At 41.9% G+C, this 21,884-nt stretch overlaps 2 protein-coding genes, 1 long non-coding RNA gene and 1 other non-coding gene across 5 annotated transcripts in view; 2 read left to right on the top strand and 2 right to left on the bottom strand.

Moving 5' to 3' along the window:
- The first annotated feature begins 588 nt into the window (after nucleotides 1–588).
- LOC109898985 (uncharacterized) lies at nucleotides 589–9,668 on the top strand. The gene is made up of 3 exons (XR_002256408.2): nucleotides 589–761; nucleotides 7,884–8,061; nucleotides 8,198–9,668. It is a non-coding gene; the product is annotated as an uncharacterized LOC109898985 (long non-coding RNA).
- A 7,602-nt stretch (nucleotides 9,669–17,270) lies between these two features.
- On the bottom strand, nucleotides 17,271–20,876 carry cmbl (carboxymethylenebutenolidase homolog (Pseudomonas)). 2 transcript variants are annotated; one of them, XM_020494254.2, is made up of 6 exons: nucleotides 20,795–20,876; nucleotides 19,821–20,035; nucleotides 19,565–19,672; nucleotides 19,045–19,187; nucleotides 18,481–18,572; nucleotides 17,271–18,218 (listed from the first exon to the last, which is right to left on the bottom strand). In XM_020494254.2, the coding sequence occupies exons 2-6, from the start codon at nucleotides 20,033–20,035 to the stop codon at nucleotides 18,036–18,038; spliced, it is 741 nt and encodes a 246-aa protein (XP_020349843.1). In that variant the 5' UTR covers nucleotides 20,795–20,876; the 3' UTR covers nucleotides 17,271–18,035. The 2 variants fall into 2 exon arrangements, with proteins under 2 accessions (XP_020349843.1, XP_020349842.2); XM_020494253.2 differs by lacking the exon at nucleotides 20,795–20,876 and adding an exon at nucleotides 20,502–20,755.
- trnat-agu (transfer RNA threonine (anticodon AGU)) lies at nucleotides 20,805–20,878 on the bottom strand. The gene has a single exon. It is a non-coding gene; the product is annotated as a tRNA-Thr (tRNA).
- A 282-nt stretch (nucleotides 20,879–21,160) lies between these two features.
- Nucleotides 21,161–21,884, top strand: part of LOC109899202 (E3 ubiquitin-protein ligase MARCH6) — a 28,255-nt gene continuing 27,531 nt past the window's right edge. The window contains exon 1 of the mRNA XM_031836368.1: nucleotides 21,161–21,528. Within this exon, the coding sequence (XP_031692228.1) occupies nucleotides 21,504–21,528 (25 nt within the window). The 5' untranslated portion in view covers nucleotides 21,161–21,503. The remainder of the gene's footprint in view (nucleotides 21,529–21,884) is intronic.

Consider the following 21,884-nt stretch of genomic DNA (forward strand, 5'->3'; position numbering starts at 1 on the left):
CTGTTTTGGCTTGACACAGCAAAGAACGTTTTCGGTAAAGAAAATTCCTGAAAAACAACACAAAAAAAAAAAACATTTATGAAACAGCAAAGTCGATAACTGGTTAAGTCCTCAATTGATTAATTACAAGCGTTAAACGTCTTACCCTTAAAACCCACCATCTCGCTTGTCTGTGTCGGTTGCTGCTGTTGCATGAAATTGAGGTAGGTAACAACAGACTTTGGCTTTCCCAAACTCGGTCCTGCTTCTTGGCTGTGCCGGTCAGTATCAATTAAATGTCAATTTATGGCCTTTATTGACACGGGAAACATATGTTAACATTGCCAAAGCAAGTGAAATGGATAATAAACAAATGGGAAATAAACCATTTTAAAAAAGAACAGTAAGCATTACACTGACTGCTCAGGCGCGCTTTCTTTGACACACACAATATGTAGTTTTTCATTCCTAATAGTAGGCCTATAATATATATTTTTTAAATCTGATATTGAGTCGTGTTGGAACAATTATTAGGCTAAGAAAAAAAAAATAACGTAATTGAATGACATTTATTAAAATACATATTGCATTAGTAGCCTAATTGAACACGCGAGCCAGTGCACGAGCCGTGCCCAACCGCCTAGCGCTCAGACGTCATGCCCACGTGCGCCAGAAGAGGTCCAGTTGCATCTGTAGATGCGACAGAAAACAAATGACCGCTTATGTCGCTGTGTGATTAACCGTGCAAAGCAGCTTGTTTGGAAGTCCTCAACACACACAGGGTAAGATTTAATAACGTGTCAAGTTTCGGTGTATGTAATCGGTTTAAATGGTGCCGCTTTCGACAGCCTCAAAGGCTGTCAAACTACAGATTGCAGAGAAGTATTTGTCAATATTTACCGATATTTTCTGGTGTTTTGATTTAGGCCGGTTGAAACTCGTCCCCTTGTTTTGCAAATGATACATCGCCACAAATGTGATTACAATGTTGCCATACAGCGGACGTTAATGCTATTAGAGTTGAAACATTAATTAGTACGGTTACATGCACACAATAATGCGATTGTGGATAGGCAGATTAATAATAGTTCGATTAAAACGTGTACATGCTTTGCAAGAACGATTTCCATAATAATCCTGTTTGCAGATGAAATCAGGCTACATAATGGCTCTCTAAAATGTAGAACATCGCCAATCAAAATAAACGCTCTTTCTACCACAGCGAACATGTAAGGACATTAAAGTTCATATGTGAAAACTACTTCTAAAAGACGCATACATTCAGTTGTTCAGAACACAATTCACTCGCGTTAGAGGAAGGCTCGCTCGGCTGGTGCTAGCACATTCGCAGGTAGAATGCAACACTGGAACGCCGATTAAGGTGTTTACATGTTCTACGAGTTAAAGATTGCTCAGAAAACCAGGTGTTTTTAATCGGCAATATTGACCTTGTGCCGATTAAGATAAACAGAGTATGGTGTTTACATGATTTGTTTAATCTACCTACTGCCGTAATCCGTTTAATATTTAATTGTGTGTGCATGTAAACGTTGTAACAACAAAATACACTCACTGTCGCGCTCTAGTCCACATTCGTTCAAATTGAATTAGAGAAATATCGTAATGGGGGGGATTTCCAAGCCTTTCATCATGGCCGGTCCTGGCCTTTCTGCTACCCTAGGTGAGACAAAAAATTGCAACCCCTACAAGAGTAGTGACAGTAAGCAAAATTACGTTGTAAAGATGTCTAAAATACGTATTTTTCCCAATATTGAAGTTATTCAATTTAGGTTCTGAGTGGAAGGTGAAAATGTGTATTTTCCAGAAGTTGATCCCAGCTTCGTTTTTGGTTCTGAATGAAATTTGAAAATATGTCGTTTTTAGACCTCTATGATTGGGCTAAATCAAGGCTGGTCCAGACAAACCAAAATCTGATTGGTTCGGACCGAACCAAAAAACAACTTATGTGTAAATCAAGGTCGGTCCAGACTGCACCAAATATACAAGTCTGGTCCAGACAGGGCAAAAAAACGACAAAAGGCGTCAACATCGGTCTGTGCTTACTGAGGTATAGCCTACAGCAGGGATGGAGAGACTCCAGTCCTTGGGGGGGCCAGAGTGGTGTCACACTTTTTCCCCTTCCCTAATCAACACAGCTGGTGAGACGAATTGCATTCTAAACTGAGGATCATTATTAGTTCACTGTTGCTGTCAGATGTGACACCAATCAGGACCCAGAGGACTGGAGTTGTGCATCCCTGGCCTACAGTGGCACCTGTAAAACACCCCGGACAGGACAGGACCAAATAAGGATATTCAAAAGACGTGGGACAGTGCTTACTAGGGTGTAGCCTACCATGTCGCACCCCCAATGACATTAATGACTGTCCATCCATGTGGTGGGCCCACAATTTGTAAAATAGACCGTTGCATTGGCTTTATTGCTGCTGATTCCTGTGACTAATCAATTAGTCTATTTAAGTGCTACATATCAGCTACCCAACTTCATCAGGCGTTATCCTGAGCCTATTTGCAATGTGTTTACCCAACGTCATCAGGAGTTATCCTGAGCCTATTTGCAATGTGTTTACCCAACTTCATCAGGAGTTATCCTGAGCCTATTTGCAATGTGTTTACCCAACGTCATCAGGAGTTATCCTGAGCCTATTTGCAATGTGTTTACCCAACGGGAAATGCAGAAGTATTTCCTTTATTCCACTATGATCAGCTTGTCAAAATATACGGATACAAACTTGAAACCACTGATCATGACAATGGGGTGGAACTCCTGGACAACGGTTGTGATTGGTCCATTCCATATTGTCCGTTTCACTTTGACCTGTCCTGTTTTTAGGATATGTTGTTTTGTTAACATGACAGTGCGTTTTTTGTTGTTGTTGTTGATTGCGCGCCGTTTAGGTAAAGGCTATTTGATCAGAGAAACCTGCATGATATATCCTAAACGGTTTCTGTCTCATTACATTTTCATACATTTTATCTCCAGCCTGTAGGATATACAGAAAAGGCCTCATCCTCTTTATTCCATATCTGCTACATGATTTATGTTAGATTTTTCTTTTTGGGGGTGGTGGGGGTGGAATGTTGGTCGAGTGCCGCAGCCATCCGTCTCTCCAACAGCACCCTGGAGAGCTGCGCTGGGATTGGACAAGATAAATATTTAGCGACCCTGTCTTTGACAAAGTGGGCACTGCTTATCACAGGGCAGCATCAGCGCTCACCTAAAAAGCCCATATGCCACTGGTTGAGAGAAGTTGAGAGAAGCAGAAATATGTGAGGTTTGATGTGTTGTTGGAGGTGCGTGTTGGCCAGTTAAGCTTAGAATAATGCCGCCCTTGTCAATCTGCCGCCTAATGAGGGGGCCACCTAATGAGCGGGCCGGCTCACATTTCATATCCAGCTAGATTTGTCCTTAAAGACTTTCACTGGATGGAACCAATCTGTTCCTTCATATTGTGTCACATTCAAAGCTAAATGGTGAATAGCTCATGTTTATCAGTTATGGCCATTTTAAGATATACATTTTGAAGGATTTGTGTTTGACACAATTCAATTGTTAAATTATTTAGCTATTGACAGTTTGTCTGAAGGCTATATTAGGAAGGCTGTTGCCCTTAATGTGGAAGGGTTGGCACATGCTTCAGCACAGGGACATGCTTTGGCATGCTGTTCGCACACACAACCACATGGCTGTTGGCCTATGGACGGTTGACACATAAGTCACAGTACAGAGACATGCTCTGGCATCTTGCAAATGGCATGTGTTGTGGTAATAACAACACATTTGTCAGTCAGTAAATGGGGAAAACCCACATAAATAAAGAAAGCTCATAGTCAAATCTAATTTTATTGGTTACATGTAGATGTTATTACGGGTGTAGCGAAATGCTTGTGTTCCTTGCTCCAGCACTGCAGTAGTATCTAACAATTCACAACAATACACACACATCTAAAAGTAAAATAATGGAATTAATTAATGTATAAATATTAGGACGAGCCCTGTCGGAGTATATACACAGTTGAAGTCGGAAGTTTACATACACTTAGGTTGTAGTCATTACCCATAGAAGGATCGATTGGCTTCAACAGAGAGACAACAAAGACGTAAATGCATTGCATTTCTTAACCAAAGGGGCAGCAGTTTGTGGGTAACATACATTTGAAGTTGGAAGTTTCCATACACTTAGGTTGGAGTCATTAAAACTGGTTTTTAAACACCCGACTTGGCAAGTCGGTTAGGACATCTACTTTGTGCATGACAAGTCATTTTTACAACAATTATTTACAGACAGATTATTCCCCTATAATTCACTGTATCACAATTCCAGTGGGTCAGTAGTTTACATACATTAAGTTGACTGTGCCTTTAAACAACTTGGAAATTTCCAGAAAATTATGTCTTGGCTTTAGAAGCTTCTGATAGGCTAATTGACATAATTTGAGTCAATTGGAGGTGTACCTGTGGATGTATTTCAAGGTCTACCTTCAAACTTGGTGCCTCTTTGCTTGACATCATGGGGAAATCAGCCAAGACCTCAATTATAGACCTCCACAAGTCTGGTTCATCCTTGGGAGCAATTTCCACACGCCTGAAGGTACCACGTTCATCTGTACAAACAATTGCACGCAAGTATAAACACCATGGGACCTCGCAGCTGTCATAACGCTCAGGAAGGAGACGCGTTCTGAATCCTGGAGATGAACATACATTGGTGTGAAAATTGTTCCCAGAACAACAGCAAAAGACCTTGTGAATATGCTGGAGGAAACTATCTATATCTACAATAAAATAAGTCAACCCGAAAAACAGCTCAGCAAGGAAGAAGCCACTGCTCCAAAACTGCCATAAAATAGCCAGATTATGGTTTGCAACTGTACATGGTGACAAAGTTCGTACTTTTTGGAGAAATGTCCTCTGGTCTGATGAAACAAAAATAGAACTGTTTGGCCATAAAGACCATAGTTATGTTTGGAGGAAAAAGGGGGAAGCTTGCAAGCCGAAGAACACCATCCCAACCGTGAAGCACGGGGGTGGCAGCATCATGTTGTGGGGGTGCTTTGCTCCAGGAGGAACTGGTGCACTTCACAAAAAGATGGCATCATGAGGGAGGAAACTTATGTGGATATATTGAAGCAACATCTCAAGACATCAGTCAGGAAGTTAAAGCTTGGTCGCAAATGGGTCTTCCAAGCATACTTCCAAAGTTGTGGCAAAATGGCTTAAGGACAACAATGTCCAGGTATTGGAGTGGCCATCACAAAGCCCTGACGTCAATCCTATAGAGACATTGTTGGGCAGAACTGAAAAAGCATGTGTGAGCAAGGAGGCCTAAAAACCTTTACACCAGCTCTGTCAGAAGGAATGGGCCAAAATTCACCCAACTTATTGTGGGAAGCTTGTGGAAGGCTACCCTAAATGTTTGACCCAAGTTAAACAATTGAATGGCAATGCTACCAAATATTAATTGAGTATATGTAAACTTCTGACCGACTGGGAATGTGATGAAAGAAATAAAATCTGAAATAAATTATTATCTCTACTATTATTCTGACATTTCACATTCTTAAAATAAAGTGGTGATACTAACTGACCTAAGACATGGAATCTTTACTAGGATTAAATGTCAGGAATTGTGAAAAACTGATTTTAAATGTAGTTGGCTAAGGTGTATGTATACTTCCAGCTTCAACTCTAGATACAGTGATGGTTTTGAATGCAGAAAAACATGTAAAGCTGTTCAAAAGGGAAGATGATGATATCACTGATTGAGTGTGTTTGTAGGGACTGGGTTCTCTGAGTGCTAACCAAAAGACCGGTGAGGCTTTTCCTCTGGCTGCAGCAGTGGTGCATGGGTAAAATCCCTGGGGAAGCCAACCAGAGTAAAAAGCCATCTTACAACCTGTGTGTTGTGATAATTGTTGTTTTCTCTATAACCTGTTAGTTCATATGCCTTGTGACTGTGCTATATAGAACTAAAGATCGAGAAAATAAGAAGACACAGTGGCAGAATAAATTCAACCACACCTTTTATGTTTCATCACAAACCGGAGAGCAATATCTGTCTGGTGACACAAAGCATATAGCATGTAACAAACAGTTAATGTTTCCCACCTTTTCGGACTACTTAACAACTATTGATTCAAAGTCAACATTTCAACATCTAATCACCTATACTTAGTCTAATACAGTGACACCTAAAAGATGCACTAAAATCATGGATAACGCACCGTCTGGGACTTACTTCCATTGTGGTCCTCTTACTTCCATTGTGGTCCTCTTACTTCCACTGTGGTCCTCTTACTTCCACTGTGGTCCTCTTACTTCCACTGTGGTCCTCTTACTTCCATTCAACGTAAGCTAAATAAGCTGTCTGTCCATTGTACTGATTTCTGTGTGTGTGCAAGTAGAAAAAACATGGTGACTCACCCTACTTGTAGAGAATAGCCAATGCCATCCTCCTTTCATGTTGCCTGAACAGTCTGACACGCTTTTAGTTTTTGTTGTCCAAGGCTACCTGGCTAAAATGCTTGCTCGCTAGCCTAACTTCCTTTCATGGGCAACGCGATGTGCCAGGCCAGCTAGTTAACATTAGCCAGCCAACTACATGTTGAACTTCCATCCTCTCAGGCCAGGGGCACAATGTATGAATTTATGGTTGGTTCAGAATCACCATTCTAATCATTGGCCAGTATGGAGTATTAAGTAAAACCTCAAGTCCAAATCCCTATCTCCATTCATGGCTAATATAGGAAAGGGATGATTTTTAGCTAGCTAGCCACCGGAGGACAATGACACAACAATTTTTTTTTTTCTGTCAATGATTTTTTGTTTTTTTTGGTTACTGTGATGTGATTGGTGTGAAGCCAAATCCAAACTAGCTTCCCTTGACGCTGTTGTAGGGAAGGATTCCCCACTGTCTGGCTCCCCTCAGCAGATGGCTGTTGTAGGGAAGGATTCCCCACTGTCTGGCTCCCCTCAGCAGATGGCTGTTGTAGGGCAGGATTCCCCACTGTCTGGCTCCCCTCAGCAGATGGCTGTTGTAGGGCAGGATTCCCCACTGTCTGGCTCCCCTCAGCAGATGGCTGTTGTAGGGCAGGATTCCCCACTGTCTGGCTCCCCTCAGCAGATGGCTGTTGTAGGGCAGGATTCCCTACTGTCTGGCTCCCCTCAGCAGATGGCTGTTGTAGGGCAGGATTCCCCACTGTCTGGCTCCCCTCAGCAGATGGCTGTTGTAGGGCAGGATTCACCACTGTCTGGCTCCCCTCAGCAGATGGCTGTTGTAGGGCAGGATTCACCACTGTCTGGCTCCCCTCAGCAGATGGCTGTTTTTATTTCCCCCCCCACGCCCAAGTTTTCTAAGCCCCCCCCCCCCCAAAAAAAAATAAAATAATAATATTTGTTGGACATAAGACAAAAAAACACCCAACCATCCACTCAAGAAAAAATTGTCCGGGGCTGAATCTAGTTGTTGATCCCTAGTCTAGGATGACTCCATGGTAACGGAATTACACTGATACTCAGTTTTGTATACCAAACAAAAAACAACTTAAACAAGCATACAACTCTATGCACAAGGACGACTTTAAGAATGTCCATTGACAATTGTACAAAAACACATTTACATGAAAAACTAAGCAGATACAAAGTTTGGTAGCAGAATAGAACAGAGATTTTTACTTTAATTCTGTTAACGAACTTTGCATCTGCAGGAAATGTTTTTTAATGTAGTCATTAAAGTAGTCATTAAAATTTTAAATCAATGTTTTTTCTTTGGCTTCCATTTTAAAGTGACACACACACACACACACACACACACACACACACACACACACACACACTGAGAGGGTGTGTTTGTATTTATACTCTGTGTTCCCCTGTCTCCCAGGTCCTGCTATGTTGAGGTGTGTCAGCTATGACTGATGTGGAGGCGACATATGAAGACTTCATCGCTTCGCGGCGGACCGGCCGACGGAACGCCGTACACGATATCCCACAATCCCCTGAGGCACAGGGACCCAGCGACCTATCACAGGACCTGGCACAGCTCAACATCAACAAGTCAGGTCAGAGCATTGGACACACACACACACATATTCACACCGGCACACACGTAGACATGCGCACGCACACACACGCATTGACATGCGCACACACACACACAGACTCAACTGCCCTTCTGCTCTCTCCTCTCTCTCTCAGGAGAAAGAGAGGATGCTGAAAAGAGCAAGACCCTGTCGGAGTCTTCATCCACACCAGAAGAGGGAGGTAAAGAGTTGGGGAGCTAGCAGACGATCTAGACCTGGACCAAAACCCCTGCTCTTTATCCAAGCTACTGATCTGTGAACTGTAGACCTTCTACCAGTAGAGCTTCCCAACCTGCTCGCAGAACTCTGTCCTGAGCCAATAACATGAGTTGTTGGCGTTACCGAGGCAGTCACAGCACGCCGAGTCCTCTGTGCTGGTCCTCTTCCCAACAGTCTTAAAAAGCTTCCTTTCCTTGCCTCCTTTCCTTCTAAACAACAGAAGCTGAAATTAAAACAAGCTCATTCCGATTCTGCTCTTTCTCCCTGAAGTTTATATAGTGGAAGGAACGAAATTCATGGGAAAAACAGAGTTGGATTAATATGGTGTGGCTGATGAAGCAATATGGTAGTATCCTACCTAGTCCATTGACCCTTCAGTGGCCCTTCCTAAAGGAAAGGAAATGAGGAAAGTTTGCCAATTAAGGTGATTTGTACATGGCCAAAGAAGTTTTCAACAGCGGAAGTGGAACATCCCTAACCACCCTTGGGGATTCACTATGGTTACCATCCTTAACACAGGACTGTCGCTCGGAACAATGAACAGTGGTTGGACACGGACTCCTGCTCTTTCTTCTCTCCCCTGATGCCATTGGCCCGGGCCCCCTGTCAATCATGTGGACATCCTTACAGGAACAACAACCCCCTTTTACTCTCTAAATGATTGAACCTTCATTTAACTAGGAGATATCCTGAGATTGAGATTTTACCAGAGACCTGGCAATTTAGGCTGTTGGAAACTAAAACATCATATATATATATATATATATATATATTGCCATGATATGATAATTGGAGACACTGACGCTGAAACTTGTCCGTTAATTTCACTGCACTGTTTTGCTAGTCTCCAACAGGTTGTTTCTTATGTGGCCTGCTAACTGATGTCCCCTCCACAGTGTGTGGCTGATCAGCATGTATGTGCTGTCCCATGGTCATGTCCAGATGTCTCACTCACTGCACCAGGTATAATGAGTGATGTCTTTTTGTCTGTGTTCTATCAAATGAGTTATTCATCAATTTTCAGTAAAGGATGCTTAGAGGGAAAGTTCACCCCAAAATCAAAGTTGGTCAGATATTCTCGAATAATGAAACCGGGCCTAAATGCTACATGGCACAGTCCAATCCTAGTGGCACAGTCCAATCCTAGTGGTACAGTCCAATCCTAGTGGTACAGTCCAATGCTGTTTATAATGAAAGCCTACTAGCTGTATGAACTCTACATTTAGTGGTTTCCATATGTATTTATTTATTAACTTAACAAGAGCACTAGTTTTGATGGTGAGACTGACATGCTGGCTGCAGGCCATTTGTTGATTTGTTTGTTTTGGATATACAAATAAAGACCATAATGGAGAAGTGACTATGAATTGTTGAGAAGTGACTGAATTGATGAGAAGTGATTATGAATCGTTGAAGTGACTCATTGAGAAGCGACTATGAATTGTTGAGAAGTGACTATGAATTAGAGGCCGACCGATTATGATTTTTCAACGCCGATACCAATTATTGGAGGACAAAAAAAGCCGATACCGATTAATCGGCCGATTTTTAAAATGTGTGTGTATATATACAGTGGGGCAAAAAAGTATTTAGTCAGCCACCAATTGTGCAAGTTCTCCCACTTAAAAAAACGAGAGAGGCCTGTCATTTTCATCATAGGTACACTTCAACTATGACAGACAAAATGAGAGAAAAAAATCCAGAAAATCACATTGTAGGATTTTTTTATGAATTTATTTGCAAATTATGGTGGGAAATAAGTATTTGGTCAATAACAAAAGTTTATCTCAATACTTTGTTATATACCCTTTGTTGGCAATGACAGATGTCAAATGTTTTCTGTAAGTCTTCACAAGGTTTTCACACACTGTTGCTAGTATTTTGGCCCATTCCTCCATGCAGATCTCCTATAGAGCAGTGATGTTTTGGGGCTGTTTGCTGGGCAACATGGACTTTCAACTCCCTCCAAAGATTTTCTATGGGGTTGAGATCTGGAGACTGGCTAGGCCACTCCAGGACTTTGAAATGCTTCTTACGAAGCCACTCCTTCGTTGCCTGGGCGGTGTGTTTGGGATCATTGTCATGCTGAAAGACCCAGCCATGTTTCATCTTCAATGCCCTTCATTCTTTCCTTTACACGGATCAGTCGTCCTGGTCCCTTTGCAGAAAAACAGCCCCAAAGCATGATGTTTCCACCCCCATGCTTCACAGTAGGTATGGTGTTCTTTGGATGCAACTCAGCATTCTTTGTCCTCCAAACACGACGAGTTGAGTTTTTACCAAAAAGTTATATTTTGGTTTCATCTGACCATATGACTTTCTCCCAATCTTCTTCTGGATCATCCAAATGCTCTCTAGCAAACTTCAGATGGGCCTGGCCATGTACTGGCTTAAGCAGGGGGACACGTCTGGCACTGCAGGATTTGAGTTCCTGGCGGCGTAGTGTGTTACTGATGGTAGGCTTTGTTACTTTGGTCCCAGCTCTTTGCAGGTCATTCACTAGGTCCCCCCTGTGTGGTTCTGGGATTTTTGCTCACCGTTCTTGTGATCATTTTGACCCCACGGGGTGAGATCTTGTGTGGAGCCCCAGAGATTATCAGTGGACTTGTATGTCTTCCATTTCCTAATAATTGCTCCCACAGTTGATTTATTCAAAGCAAGCTGCGTACCTATTGCAGATTCAGTCTTCCCAACCTGGTGCAGGTCTACAATTTTGTTTCTGGTGTCCTTTGACAGCTCTTTGGTCTTGGCCATAGTGGAGTTTGGAGTGTGACTGTTTGAGGTTGTGTCAGTGTGTTACAGTGTGTTACTGATGGTAGGCTTTGTTACTTTGGTCCCAGCTCTTTGCAGGTCATTCACTAGGTCCCCCCTGTGTGGTTCTGGGATTTTTGCTCACCGTTCTTGTGATCATTTTGACCCCACAGGGTGAGATCTTGCGTGGAGCCCCAGATCGAGGGAGATTATTTGTGGTCTTGTATTTCTTCCATTTCCTAATAATTGCTCCCACAGTTGATTTCTTCAACCAAGCTGCTTACCTATTGCAGATTCAGTCTTCCCAGCCTGGTGCAGGTCTACAATTTTGTTTCTGGTGTCCTTTGACAGCTCTTTGGTCTTGGCCATAGTGGAGTTTGGAGTGTGACTGTTTGAGGTTGTGTCTTTTTATACTGATAACAAGTTCAAACAGGTGCCATTAATACAGGTAATGAGTGGAGGACAGAGGAGCCTCTTAAAGAAGAAGTTACAGTTCTGTGAGAGCCAGAAATCTTGCTTGCTTGTAGGTGACCAAATACTTATTTTCCACCATAATTTGCAAATAAATTCATAAAAAATCCTACAATGTGATTTTCTGTTTTTTAGTTAGTTGAAGTTGAAGTGTACCTATGATGAAAATTACAGGCCTCTCTCATCTTTTTAAGTGGGAGAACTTGCACAATTGGTGGCTGACTAAATACTTTTTTGCCCCACTGTGTGTGTATATATATATAATATATATATAATATATAGATTACAATTTTTTTATATATATATATAAAAATTGTAATAATGACAATTGCAACAATACTGAATGAACACTTTTTTATTTTAACTTAATATAATACATATGGGCTTTTGGAGGGGTGTTCTTAAGGTGATTCCACAGGTTGGTGGTATTTTTTGATTTAGCCGTTGCTGACCCCATGCTAACATCTTTATCACAAATAAGACATCTGGCTTTCCCTGGTGCCAATTCCATGTAATAGTCCCACACTGGTGCTCTGCTTTTCTCTGCCATCTGTAAAACACACACACAGCTCTGAAGTGACAATGATACTGAAGTGTCTGTTTAGGAGACAAATACTCTCAACTGTTTGAATAAAAATTGAGTTTAAGTTGCCTGTGATGAATGTTGAAAACAACTGTAATTTCTATATGCAGGAAATCATATTTTAATAATGGACATTGTAAGAATTGACTACCAAAGTGTGTCATAATTCCCATGACACCTTCTAGCAAAATCTGAAAAGCGGTTCCTTCATTCATTTATTCCATAGGATATTTTTTAGATTCACTTAAAATAAGGTCTGTGTTTCGTGTAGGCTTACACGACCTTGCCAATTTTATAACTGTGTAGATATCCATAGGACAAGGTAACTCTGATCAATATTGGCTAAATATAAGCGAAGATCATTTTTTTTGTAGAGTGGATTTATGAAAATATTTTGACAAACGTTACCTTATCCTAGTGAGATTTACACGGGTATCAAAACGCAGAGGCGGTTTAAGCCTGCACGAAACACAGACCTTATTTGAAGTAGATCAAGACATTCTCTATGGAAGACATGAACGGTAAAATAATGAAGATTTTAAGGCATTGATTTTAAGGCATTGATTTTTATGGTTAAGTACACATTGGAGCAACGACAGTCGTTGATTGATTGTTTTTTATAAGATAAGTTTAATGCTAGCTAGCAACTTACCTTGGCTCACTGCATTCGCGTAACAGGCAGCCTCCTCATGAGGCAGGTGATTAGAGCGTTGGACTAGTTAACTGTAAGGTTGCAAGATTGGATACCCCGAGCTGACAAGGTAAAAATCTGTCGTTCTACCCCTGAACAAGGCAGTTAACCCAACGTTCCTTGGCCGTCATTGAAAATAAGAATGTGTTCTTAATTGACTTGCCTAGTTAAATAAAGATTAAATAAAGGTGTAAATAAATAAATTGGCGCCCAAAAATAACGATTTCCGATTGTTATGAAAACTTGAAATCGGCCCTGTGTTACCTATCTGATTGGTTTATTACCTGTGTTACCTCTCTCCAGGTCCTCCACCTTGTTTCTATGGAGCTGCAGCAACCTTCATTGTGAAATGACAACTCTTCAGAAAGGATGTCATTTTTATGAGACTGAGTCCCAGTGAAAGAGCTGGAATAATGCCAATGACATTATTTTTGCACCATGCCTCTCCAGCTAGCAGACGTGCAGGAGTTACCCCTGGTTACAACTGATTGGATAAGACCTAGCAGTGTGATATCCGCTCAGCCTTTATCAGGATGCAGATGTTATAGTTACTGTTGTTTAATGCTAGCATCTGCATGTGAAAAGGGAGTCAATGACCGACAGACATTAAGCCTTACGTCTTGAAGCTAGGGGGCACTATTTTCATTTTTGGAAAAATAACGTTCCCAAAGTAAACGGCCTATTTCTCAGGACCAGATGCTAGAATATGCATATAATTGACAGTTTATGATAGAAAACACACAAACATTTCCAAAACTGTAAACATATTGTCTGTGAGTATAACATAACTGATATTGCAGGCGAAAGCCTGAGAAAAATCCAATCAGGAAGTGACTCTTATTTTGAAACTCCTGTGTTTCTATGCACCCCTATTGCCCATTGAAAGGGATATCAACCAGATTCCTTTTTCTATGGCTTCCCTAAGGTGTCAACAGCCTTTAGATATAGTTTCAGGCTTTTATTTTGAAGAATGAGTGTGATTATTAGCACTATTATTTGACTGTGCTATTAAGCGTTGCTGACTACAAATATACCGGATCCGGGATGGGTGGTTCTAAGCGGTTGTGAGAAGTAGATTTGCACATCGAGGAAGCCCTAATTTCCTGACTCTTCATTTTAGCTCAACACAGAACAACTAGAGGTTGATCACACAGTAAATACTGTTCTCTCTTTCCAGCTCCTTCACCTCGCTCTCACTGGCTGTTTTAAAATATAGAATATATCTAAGAATAAATTGTTCTGGTGTTAACATAACATGCGTTCTGTCTCCACCTTGTTCTTCTGGAGCTGCAGTTCAGTGACAGCACGCTCCACTCACTGTTCCACCACCAGGTCTCTCAGCTTCTTCAGCTCTGTCCAGATGTCAGGGGTGGTGGTGGTCTCCTCCACTGTGACCCTATTGAGTGATGTCATTTTCTCTGACCCTTCCACTCTCTCCCTGAGCCCATGTCCCAGAAAGACAGAACAGCAACACCGGCACAGTTTCAGCACCCCTCATTCTGAAATGGAACCTCTTCAGAAATGATGAGGCTCAGTCCCTTCTCTACAGTATATACTGTACACTCAGAACGTAGTGAGCTTGAAGTCTTGGTGACCAAGAGTCTTCTGTTCTTTCGACCAATCGATCGACTGATAGACATTTTAAAACGTGTTTTTTTGTATTTTTTATAAAAACAATTATATGTTGGCTACTGAGCTTGTCTGATGCTTTAAGAACACTGTGATTTTGAATAATTAAAACACAAAGGACTCGAGGGAGGCAGAGATCAACATAGCCTAACCAGAAGAAAATAAATTCTTCCCGAACCACCACCTTCTGATGGCCTTTGGACATTCTGCCATTACATCCCGAAGTTCCCAGTAATTGGCTCTGCCAGGAGTCAGCAACCTTTTCCATTTGGAATGCCAATTTCAATGACCAGTTCTATCGATCTGCATGCCAATTATGATTTTTATATGCACATTTTCATGGAACAGTTTCATGTATTTTATAATAAAATCTACTCATCTCAAAATGATATCTAAACCAAAAGGAAAATTGTGCAAAATCTAAAAGTAACTTCCATTGCCAACTACTGTTTGTAAAAAATTGCCAAACAGAAAGCCAACAAATAAAAACAGTGCAGGTAGAAAGTATCCTGATTTAAAAATCAATCACGTTGTCTATGCTTGTCTGCAAGGAACTTTAAACATTATATCAACTTTGTTCAGCCTGAAGGTTGCACTATCAAACTTGCATGTTTCCTGCACCAGTGAGCTCCGGACAGACACAGCTGTAGGCTATATGTGCAAGGGATGAGAAGTAATCAGGTGTGCCTATTTTATGACCTACAGTTGAAGTCGGAAGTTTACATACAGCTTAACCAACTACATTTCAACTCAGTTTTTCACAATTCCTGATATTTAATCCTAGTAAAAAATTCCCTGTCTTAGGTCAGTTAGGATCACCACTTTTATTTTAAGAATGTGAAATGTCAGAATAATAGTAGAGAGAATTATTTATTTATTTCAGCTTTTATTTCTTTCATCACATTCCCAGTGGGTCAGAAAAATGCATGCACTCAATTAGTATTTGGTAGCATTGCCTTTAAATTGTTTAACTTGGGTCAAATGTTTCGGGTAGCCTTCCACAAGCTTCCCACAATAAGTTGGGTGAATTTTGTCCCATTCCTCCTGACCGCTGGTGTAACTGAGTCAGGTTTGTAGGCCTTGCTCGCACACGCTTTTTCAGTTCTGCCCACAACTTTTCTATAGGATTGAGGGCAGGGCTTTGTGATGGCCTCTCCAGTACCTTGACTTTGTTGTCCTTAAGGCATTTTGCCACAACTTTGGAAGTATGCTTGAGGCCATTGTCCATTTGGAAGACCCATTTGCGACCAAGCTTTAACTTGACTGATGTCTTGAGATGTTGCTTCAATATATCCACATAATTTTCCTCCCTCATGATCCCATTTATTTTGTGAACCAGTCCCTCCTGCAGCAAAGCACCCCCACAACATGATGCTGCCACCCCTGTGATTCATGGTTGGGACGGTTTTCTTCGGCTTGCAAGCCTCCCCCTTTTCCCTCCAAACATAACGATGGTCATTATGGACAAACAATTCTATTTTTGTTTCATCAGACCAGAGGACATTTCTCCAAAAAGTATGATCTTTGTCCCCATGTGCAGTTACAAACTGTAGTCTGGCTTTTTTATGGTGGTTTTGGAGCAGTGGCTTCTTCCTTGCTGAGCGGCCTTTCAGGTTATGTCGATATAGGACTCATTTTACTGTGGATATAGATACTTTGGACCTGTTTCCTCCAGCGTCTTCACAAGGTCCTTGGCTGTTGTTCTGGGATTGATTTGCACTTTTCGTACCAAAGTACGTTCATCTCAAGGAGACAGAACGCGTCTCCTTCCTGAGCGGTATGACGTGCGAAGCATGCGAAGGGGGTGAATACTTTCCCAAGCCACTGCAGCCTCCCTCTGTTTGAGAAGGGTGTTTCAGTTGGCTAATCTAGCTAGCTGCATTTGCTAGCTCAGTAAGTGAAACTCAAAGTTTTAAAAAAAGACACTCTATTTCTCTCTTGCTTCTCCTTCATTTTGGAAGAAATGTATTTGGTTAAAACTGTTTTCTCTCTTCAAACTACTCACCACATTTTATACACTGCAGTGCTAGCTAGCTGTAGCTTATGCATGTCAGTTCATGCTGCAAGAGCTCTGATAGATGGGAGGATGTCCTCCGGATGTTGTAATAATGACTGTAAGTCTATGGAAGGGGGTGAGAACCATGAACCTCTTAGGTTTTGTATTGAAGTCAATGTACCCAGAGGAGGTCGGAAGCTAGCTGTCCTCTGGCTACACCATGGTGCTACCCTACAGAGTGCTATTGAGGCTACTGTAGACCTTTACAAAATAGTGTTTTATCAATTGTTTGGTGATGTGATTATATTTAGTATAGGTTTATCTAAAAATAACTTTTTAATGCTTTACAATTTTTATTTTTATTAAATTAACTGAGCAGAATGGTCCTCCCCTTCCTCCTCTGAAGAGCCTCCACTGGTAGATTAGAAATTATGGGAAGTAATGGTAAATGTACTACTGGTGTGCTGTCAATCATCATTATTTTTTTAATTTTTTGCAACTGCCCTACTAAAAAATGATCGGTCAACCAACAGCCTACCGACCAAACAATCGTCCAGTCGACTAAATGGGGTCAGCCCTAATTAGATGGAAATTTAACATATGTTTCTGACAAAAAGACATCAAGTGCCAAAGATTGTCATAGCAGGTTACTATCTGATATTCTCTCAGACCGTGGGAGAAGTGAACCTGTGCATTAGTTAAAGGTCTCTCCCTTCCTGCTCAGCCTGTGTTGTCGTTTGTGGTCAGCCAAAGTAAACACCTCTACAACAGCTGTGGCTGGAGAGCAGACTGAGCCAGTCTGAATCCAGGATAAGATGTGCACATGAGATTACAATGATACATTAACATGAAGCGTAATATCTTTATTGATATCTTTGGGTATTACATGATATTATACACAAACATCAAATCAGAAATAAAATATACTTGCATTTATATAATGACATTTACACTTTGCAATTAAAAGTAATTCCTTGTTTTTATAATGTATACAATGAAGAGGTGATGTGTACAATGCATATAAAATGAACAGATAATGTATGCAAAAATACAGAATGTATAAAATGAAGAGAATGTATTCAAGGAAGAGATCATGTATTCAAGGAAGAGATCATGTATACAAGGAAGAGATCATGTATACAAGGAAGAGATCATGTATTCAAGGAAGAGATCATGTATTCAAGGAAGAGATCATGTATTCAAGGAAGAGATCATGTATTCAAGGAAGAGATCATGTATTCAAGGAAGAGATCATGTATTCAAGGAAGAGATCATGTATTCAAGGAAGAGATCATGTATACAAGGAAGAGATATGTACTGCAAGAAAAAGGTACAAAACTAAAGTCTACTACAAATATGGCAACTACAGATTCCACATTAAAACACCCCGTCAGCTTGAATTTGATCATGATAAATCAAGGACATGATAATCACCAGATAGGCTGCTATTCAGAAAGGACATACGTGGAAATGACCTCAGAACTGATGATCAATTACATTAGCTATTTCTTTTTAATAAGGTTAGTGGTGTCGTGAAATTGGATTTGGATTTTTATCCTTTCTGTTCACTCTACCATGGACGGCAGATGATTGACAACTGCACTGTAGATATTCTACATGTATTTCTGCAACCAGTTGAGTATGTCTGTCCTGGCCTCCTGGATGCAGGGCTGGTCTGTGGTGTTGATGTCCTCTCTCTTCCGGTGAACAAAGCCATGAGTCTGACCTGGGAAGACCTTCACATGGTAGTCTACACCTGTACACTTCTCCTGCAGGTTCTTCTCCAGGACACTCACCTGGAAGGAAACAACAGGGAATGAATTAAATGGTGATAGGATGGTTGAAACACAACTCAAAGCATTTGATTGGATGACACAAAATGGTGGTATAAGGCCAGTAACCGAATGAGATGCTGATGATGACGGTTCATTTCACTCAAGAGATGACTCTGGCTTGCAATAAATGGTGCTCAATATAGTTTTCAATATATGAATGATCTACAATGACTTTATTCTTTTAAAAAAATGTAGTACTGTGTAGTATTTAATAATACCAGACCTGGTCCAGTGGGATGACGTCATCCTTCTCTCCGAAGATAAACAGTGTCGGGCTCTTCAGTTCATACCTGTCCTCCCTCTCTCTGATGATTCCTGCAGACACGCAGTCACATCCAAACACCACAGCATTAGCATTACTAGTCTACTAGGCAAGCACAATGGTTGCGTTCCAGACCGACTACATTGCAGCTGTTGCACTGCATCAACCAATGGTTGTGTTTCATATTATCGAATGTGCAGTCAGGAATCAGGCTGCTAAATCATATATTAAAAAAATATATATTTTAAAAAACGACATTTTTGTCCTTTAGCAGATGCTCTTATCCAGAGTGACTTACAGTAGTGAGCGCATACATTTTCATACCTTTTTCGTACTGCGGTACAAACGCCATGCTCTGCCAACTGAGCTACACGGGACCACATCATATGATGTGGTTGGCTACACCTCACGAGATCTGGCCGGCGTCTGCAATCTAATCAGCCTAGATTGCGACCGTTGGTAGACACTCTACCTCATGGTTATTACTGTATTCTGATTGGACAGGCCTCTGACCCCTACCCTTACCATAGACAGATACCCCTGCCCTGACCTCAGGGTACTGCAGAGCCAGGTAGTGGGTGGCCACCCCCCCCCAGCAGAAGCCCACTGCCCCAATACGCAGGGCCCCACACTGGCTCTTCAGAAACCTCAGGACTGCGTCCACCTCCCTGGACGGACAGACAGACAGCAGGGAGAGAGGGGAGGAAGGGGTTGGGTTACTAGGGGAGCACAGGGCACACACATTTCAGTTGTAAGTTAACAGAGGGATAAAGTTATTTTCTAATAAAGTTATATTCTATTGACAGAATATAAGACTAACGAGTCTGGCTTCGTGATGGTACCCTCTGCTGGCCAACAGTGGATGTGTGCTGATAGAGATTAATACTGTATACAGATGTGAAATTATGGAGTGAAGACTGGCTCTCTGAGACTACATTCTGGCCAATGGAATGGAGTCTGGCTTTCTGCGACAACTCTCTGGCATAAGGGAGTGGAGTCTGGCTTTCTGAGACTACTCTCTGGCCGATGGGAATGTTTGCATTACTTGTTGATATTGGTGGGCTTCTTGTCCTCCAGCCACTGCTGAAAGGTAGACCAATCTTGTGATGGACTCCATGGCTCCTTTCCAACGTAGAAGTCAGGACACACTGCACTGAGGGGAGATAGACAGCCAGCATGACTGCACTGAGGGGAGATAGACAGCCAGCATGACAATACTGGGAATACTTGTGCTGTAATTCGCCAGTAAATGCCAGGTATACGGTAAGTAACAACATTGTTAAGTATGCATTGTTACGTACATGTATCCATTGGAGGCCAGCATGTCAGCCATGTATCTGGTGTTGGGTAGCTGCCAGCCATAGATGTCCTGGATGATGATGATGGCCTTGTCTGAATCAGAGGGAGGCTTGACCAGGTAGGCCTTGATGTGTTCTATCTGGACCTCCTGGCCAACACCTCCATACTCCATCATGTATCCCATGTCACATGGACACGGCTTCGCCTCATTGGCCATCTGGAAAGAGATAACATTGAGAATCACCCCACATAACCATACAAACATGTATAGAAACACATGGATTTTATTCATCGATACAGGGATACGGAATCCTTTGACATAAGTAGGTAATTAAAATGTTCCCACTCATTACTGAGTGCGTCATGCTGACTATGCTCTAGAGGGCAACATAGCATACAAGCCTCAGTTACTTCCACATACAATGGAAAGCCCATAAAATCGTCAGAGACTCCAGTCACCCAAGTCATAGACTGTTTTCTCTGTTACCGCACGGCAAGCGGTACCGGAGCGCCAAGTCTAGGACCAAAAGGCTTCTTAACAGCTTCTACCCCCAAGCCATCGGACTATTTACATTGACCCCCCCCCCCCCCCCCCCCCCCTCCATTTGTTTTGTACACTGCTGCTACTCGCTGTTTATTATCTATGCATAGTCACTTCACCCCTACCTACATGTACAAATTACCTCAACTAAACGGTACCCCCGCGCACTGACTCTAAAAAATAGTATATTTCTCCCCTTCCTGTTAGAATTTAGTTTTCTTCCGCGGTGGAAAAGTGAAAAATATGTGAATGGCTGACTAGAAGGAACGCCCTCTTCGACGGCGTGAGCGTCGTTCCCAGTCCGAAGTCCAAACCCACCAAAATGGATCATTTTATAAGCTGCATTTTGAGTGTAGAAAATGTAAACGTGTAATAATCATTCAATTCGCCCGAGTCAAGTTTCAACTGGGACAATTTCGAATTGTACAAACCTACCGTCTCAAAAAGGCACTGCTGAGATTCGAACTCAGGATCTCCTGTTTACTAGACAGGCGCTTTAACCAACTAAGCCACAGCGCCACTGATGACATGTGCGTTAGAGATATTAACAATTCTTGACCTGGCTTTGGTAATGTGAGCATTTGTTGTAAAGTCAGCTGTGTGCAGTTTGCAATTACATTCCGAGATTAACCTTTAAATACCATAACGGGGTAAAGCGGTGGTGCAGGCATCAATTTAAAGAAATGGGATTCAGTCACAGATATATCGATATGATGTAGTACCGGCTAAATACCGCAGGATGTCACTATCTACACGGGCCAGAAACCACAAAATGGTACCATGTGACGCAGATTCCGGATGACCGCTGACGGAAAACGGCGCACACTGTCGCAAGGTATCACTTGTGTCGGGTAAATGTCTTATTCGTCGCCTCTACCGTGTTGAATTTGCAAGGAAGAGGTCTGCTAGCGATCTCGGTTTGACAATCGCTACCGGTCCAACATACATGGTCCGAGCGTGTCACGAAACAGGAGGGATTCTGGTGTTCAAAGTGGACACCATTTTATGATAGTCAATGTATCGGACTTCAAGGATAGTCTGATCCAGATCGGCTAAAAACAGTGCCGTTCGCGTTGTGGATGGGTGTGCGATAGCGAACTAACGTTACTGTATAACTCCAAAAAAGAGGGGCAGAGCCTCTTCTATGAAGATGGACATTGCAGATGAAGGTAAAAACATTTTTTTACAGTCCACTAACGTTGGCTAGCTAAGTTAGCTTAGTGAAACTAGCTAGTTATTCTGTACTCGGTCTCCAAGGCAAAGGTGGTCTCTAACTAACGTAACCTTTCCAACGTCAGTTTTTAGCACAGTTTCCGTCCACTGACACCCACACAGTGACACCAGTTAGGGCCTGGCTAGAAGCAATCGATCATCAATGGGCTACCAGTAGCTAGCTAGACCGGGGCTAGTTAGTTATATAACCTAGCACATTTCCCCAGTACAGATAATTGATGCGGCTGCTAACACTGGCATGTTAGTTGGTTAAGCTAACGTAATGTAGCTAGCTACAGTAGCGATGTAATTA

This window comes from Oncorhynchus kisutch, linkage group LG11 (genome assembly GCF_002021735.2).
Source record: "Oncorhynchus kisutch isolate 150728-3 linkage group LG11, Okis_V2, whole genome shotgun sequence".
Lineage (NCBI taxonomy): Eukaryota > Metazoa > Chordata > Actinopteri > Salmoniformes > Salmonidae > Oncorhynchus > Oncorhynchus kisutch.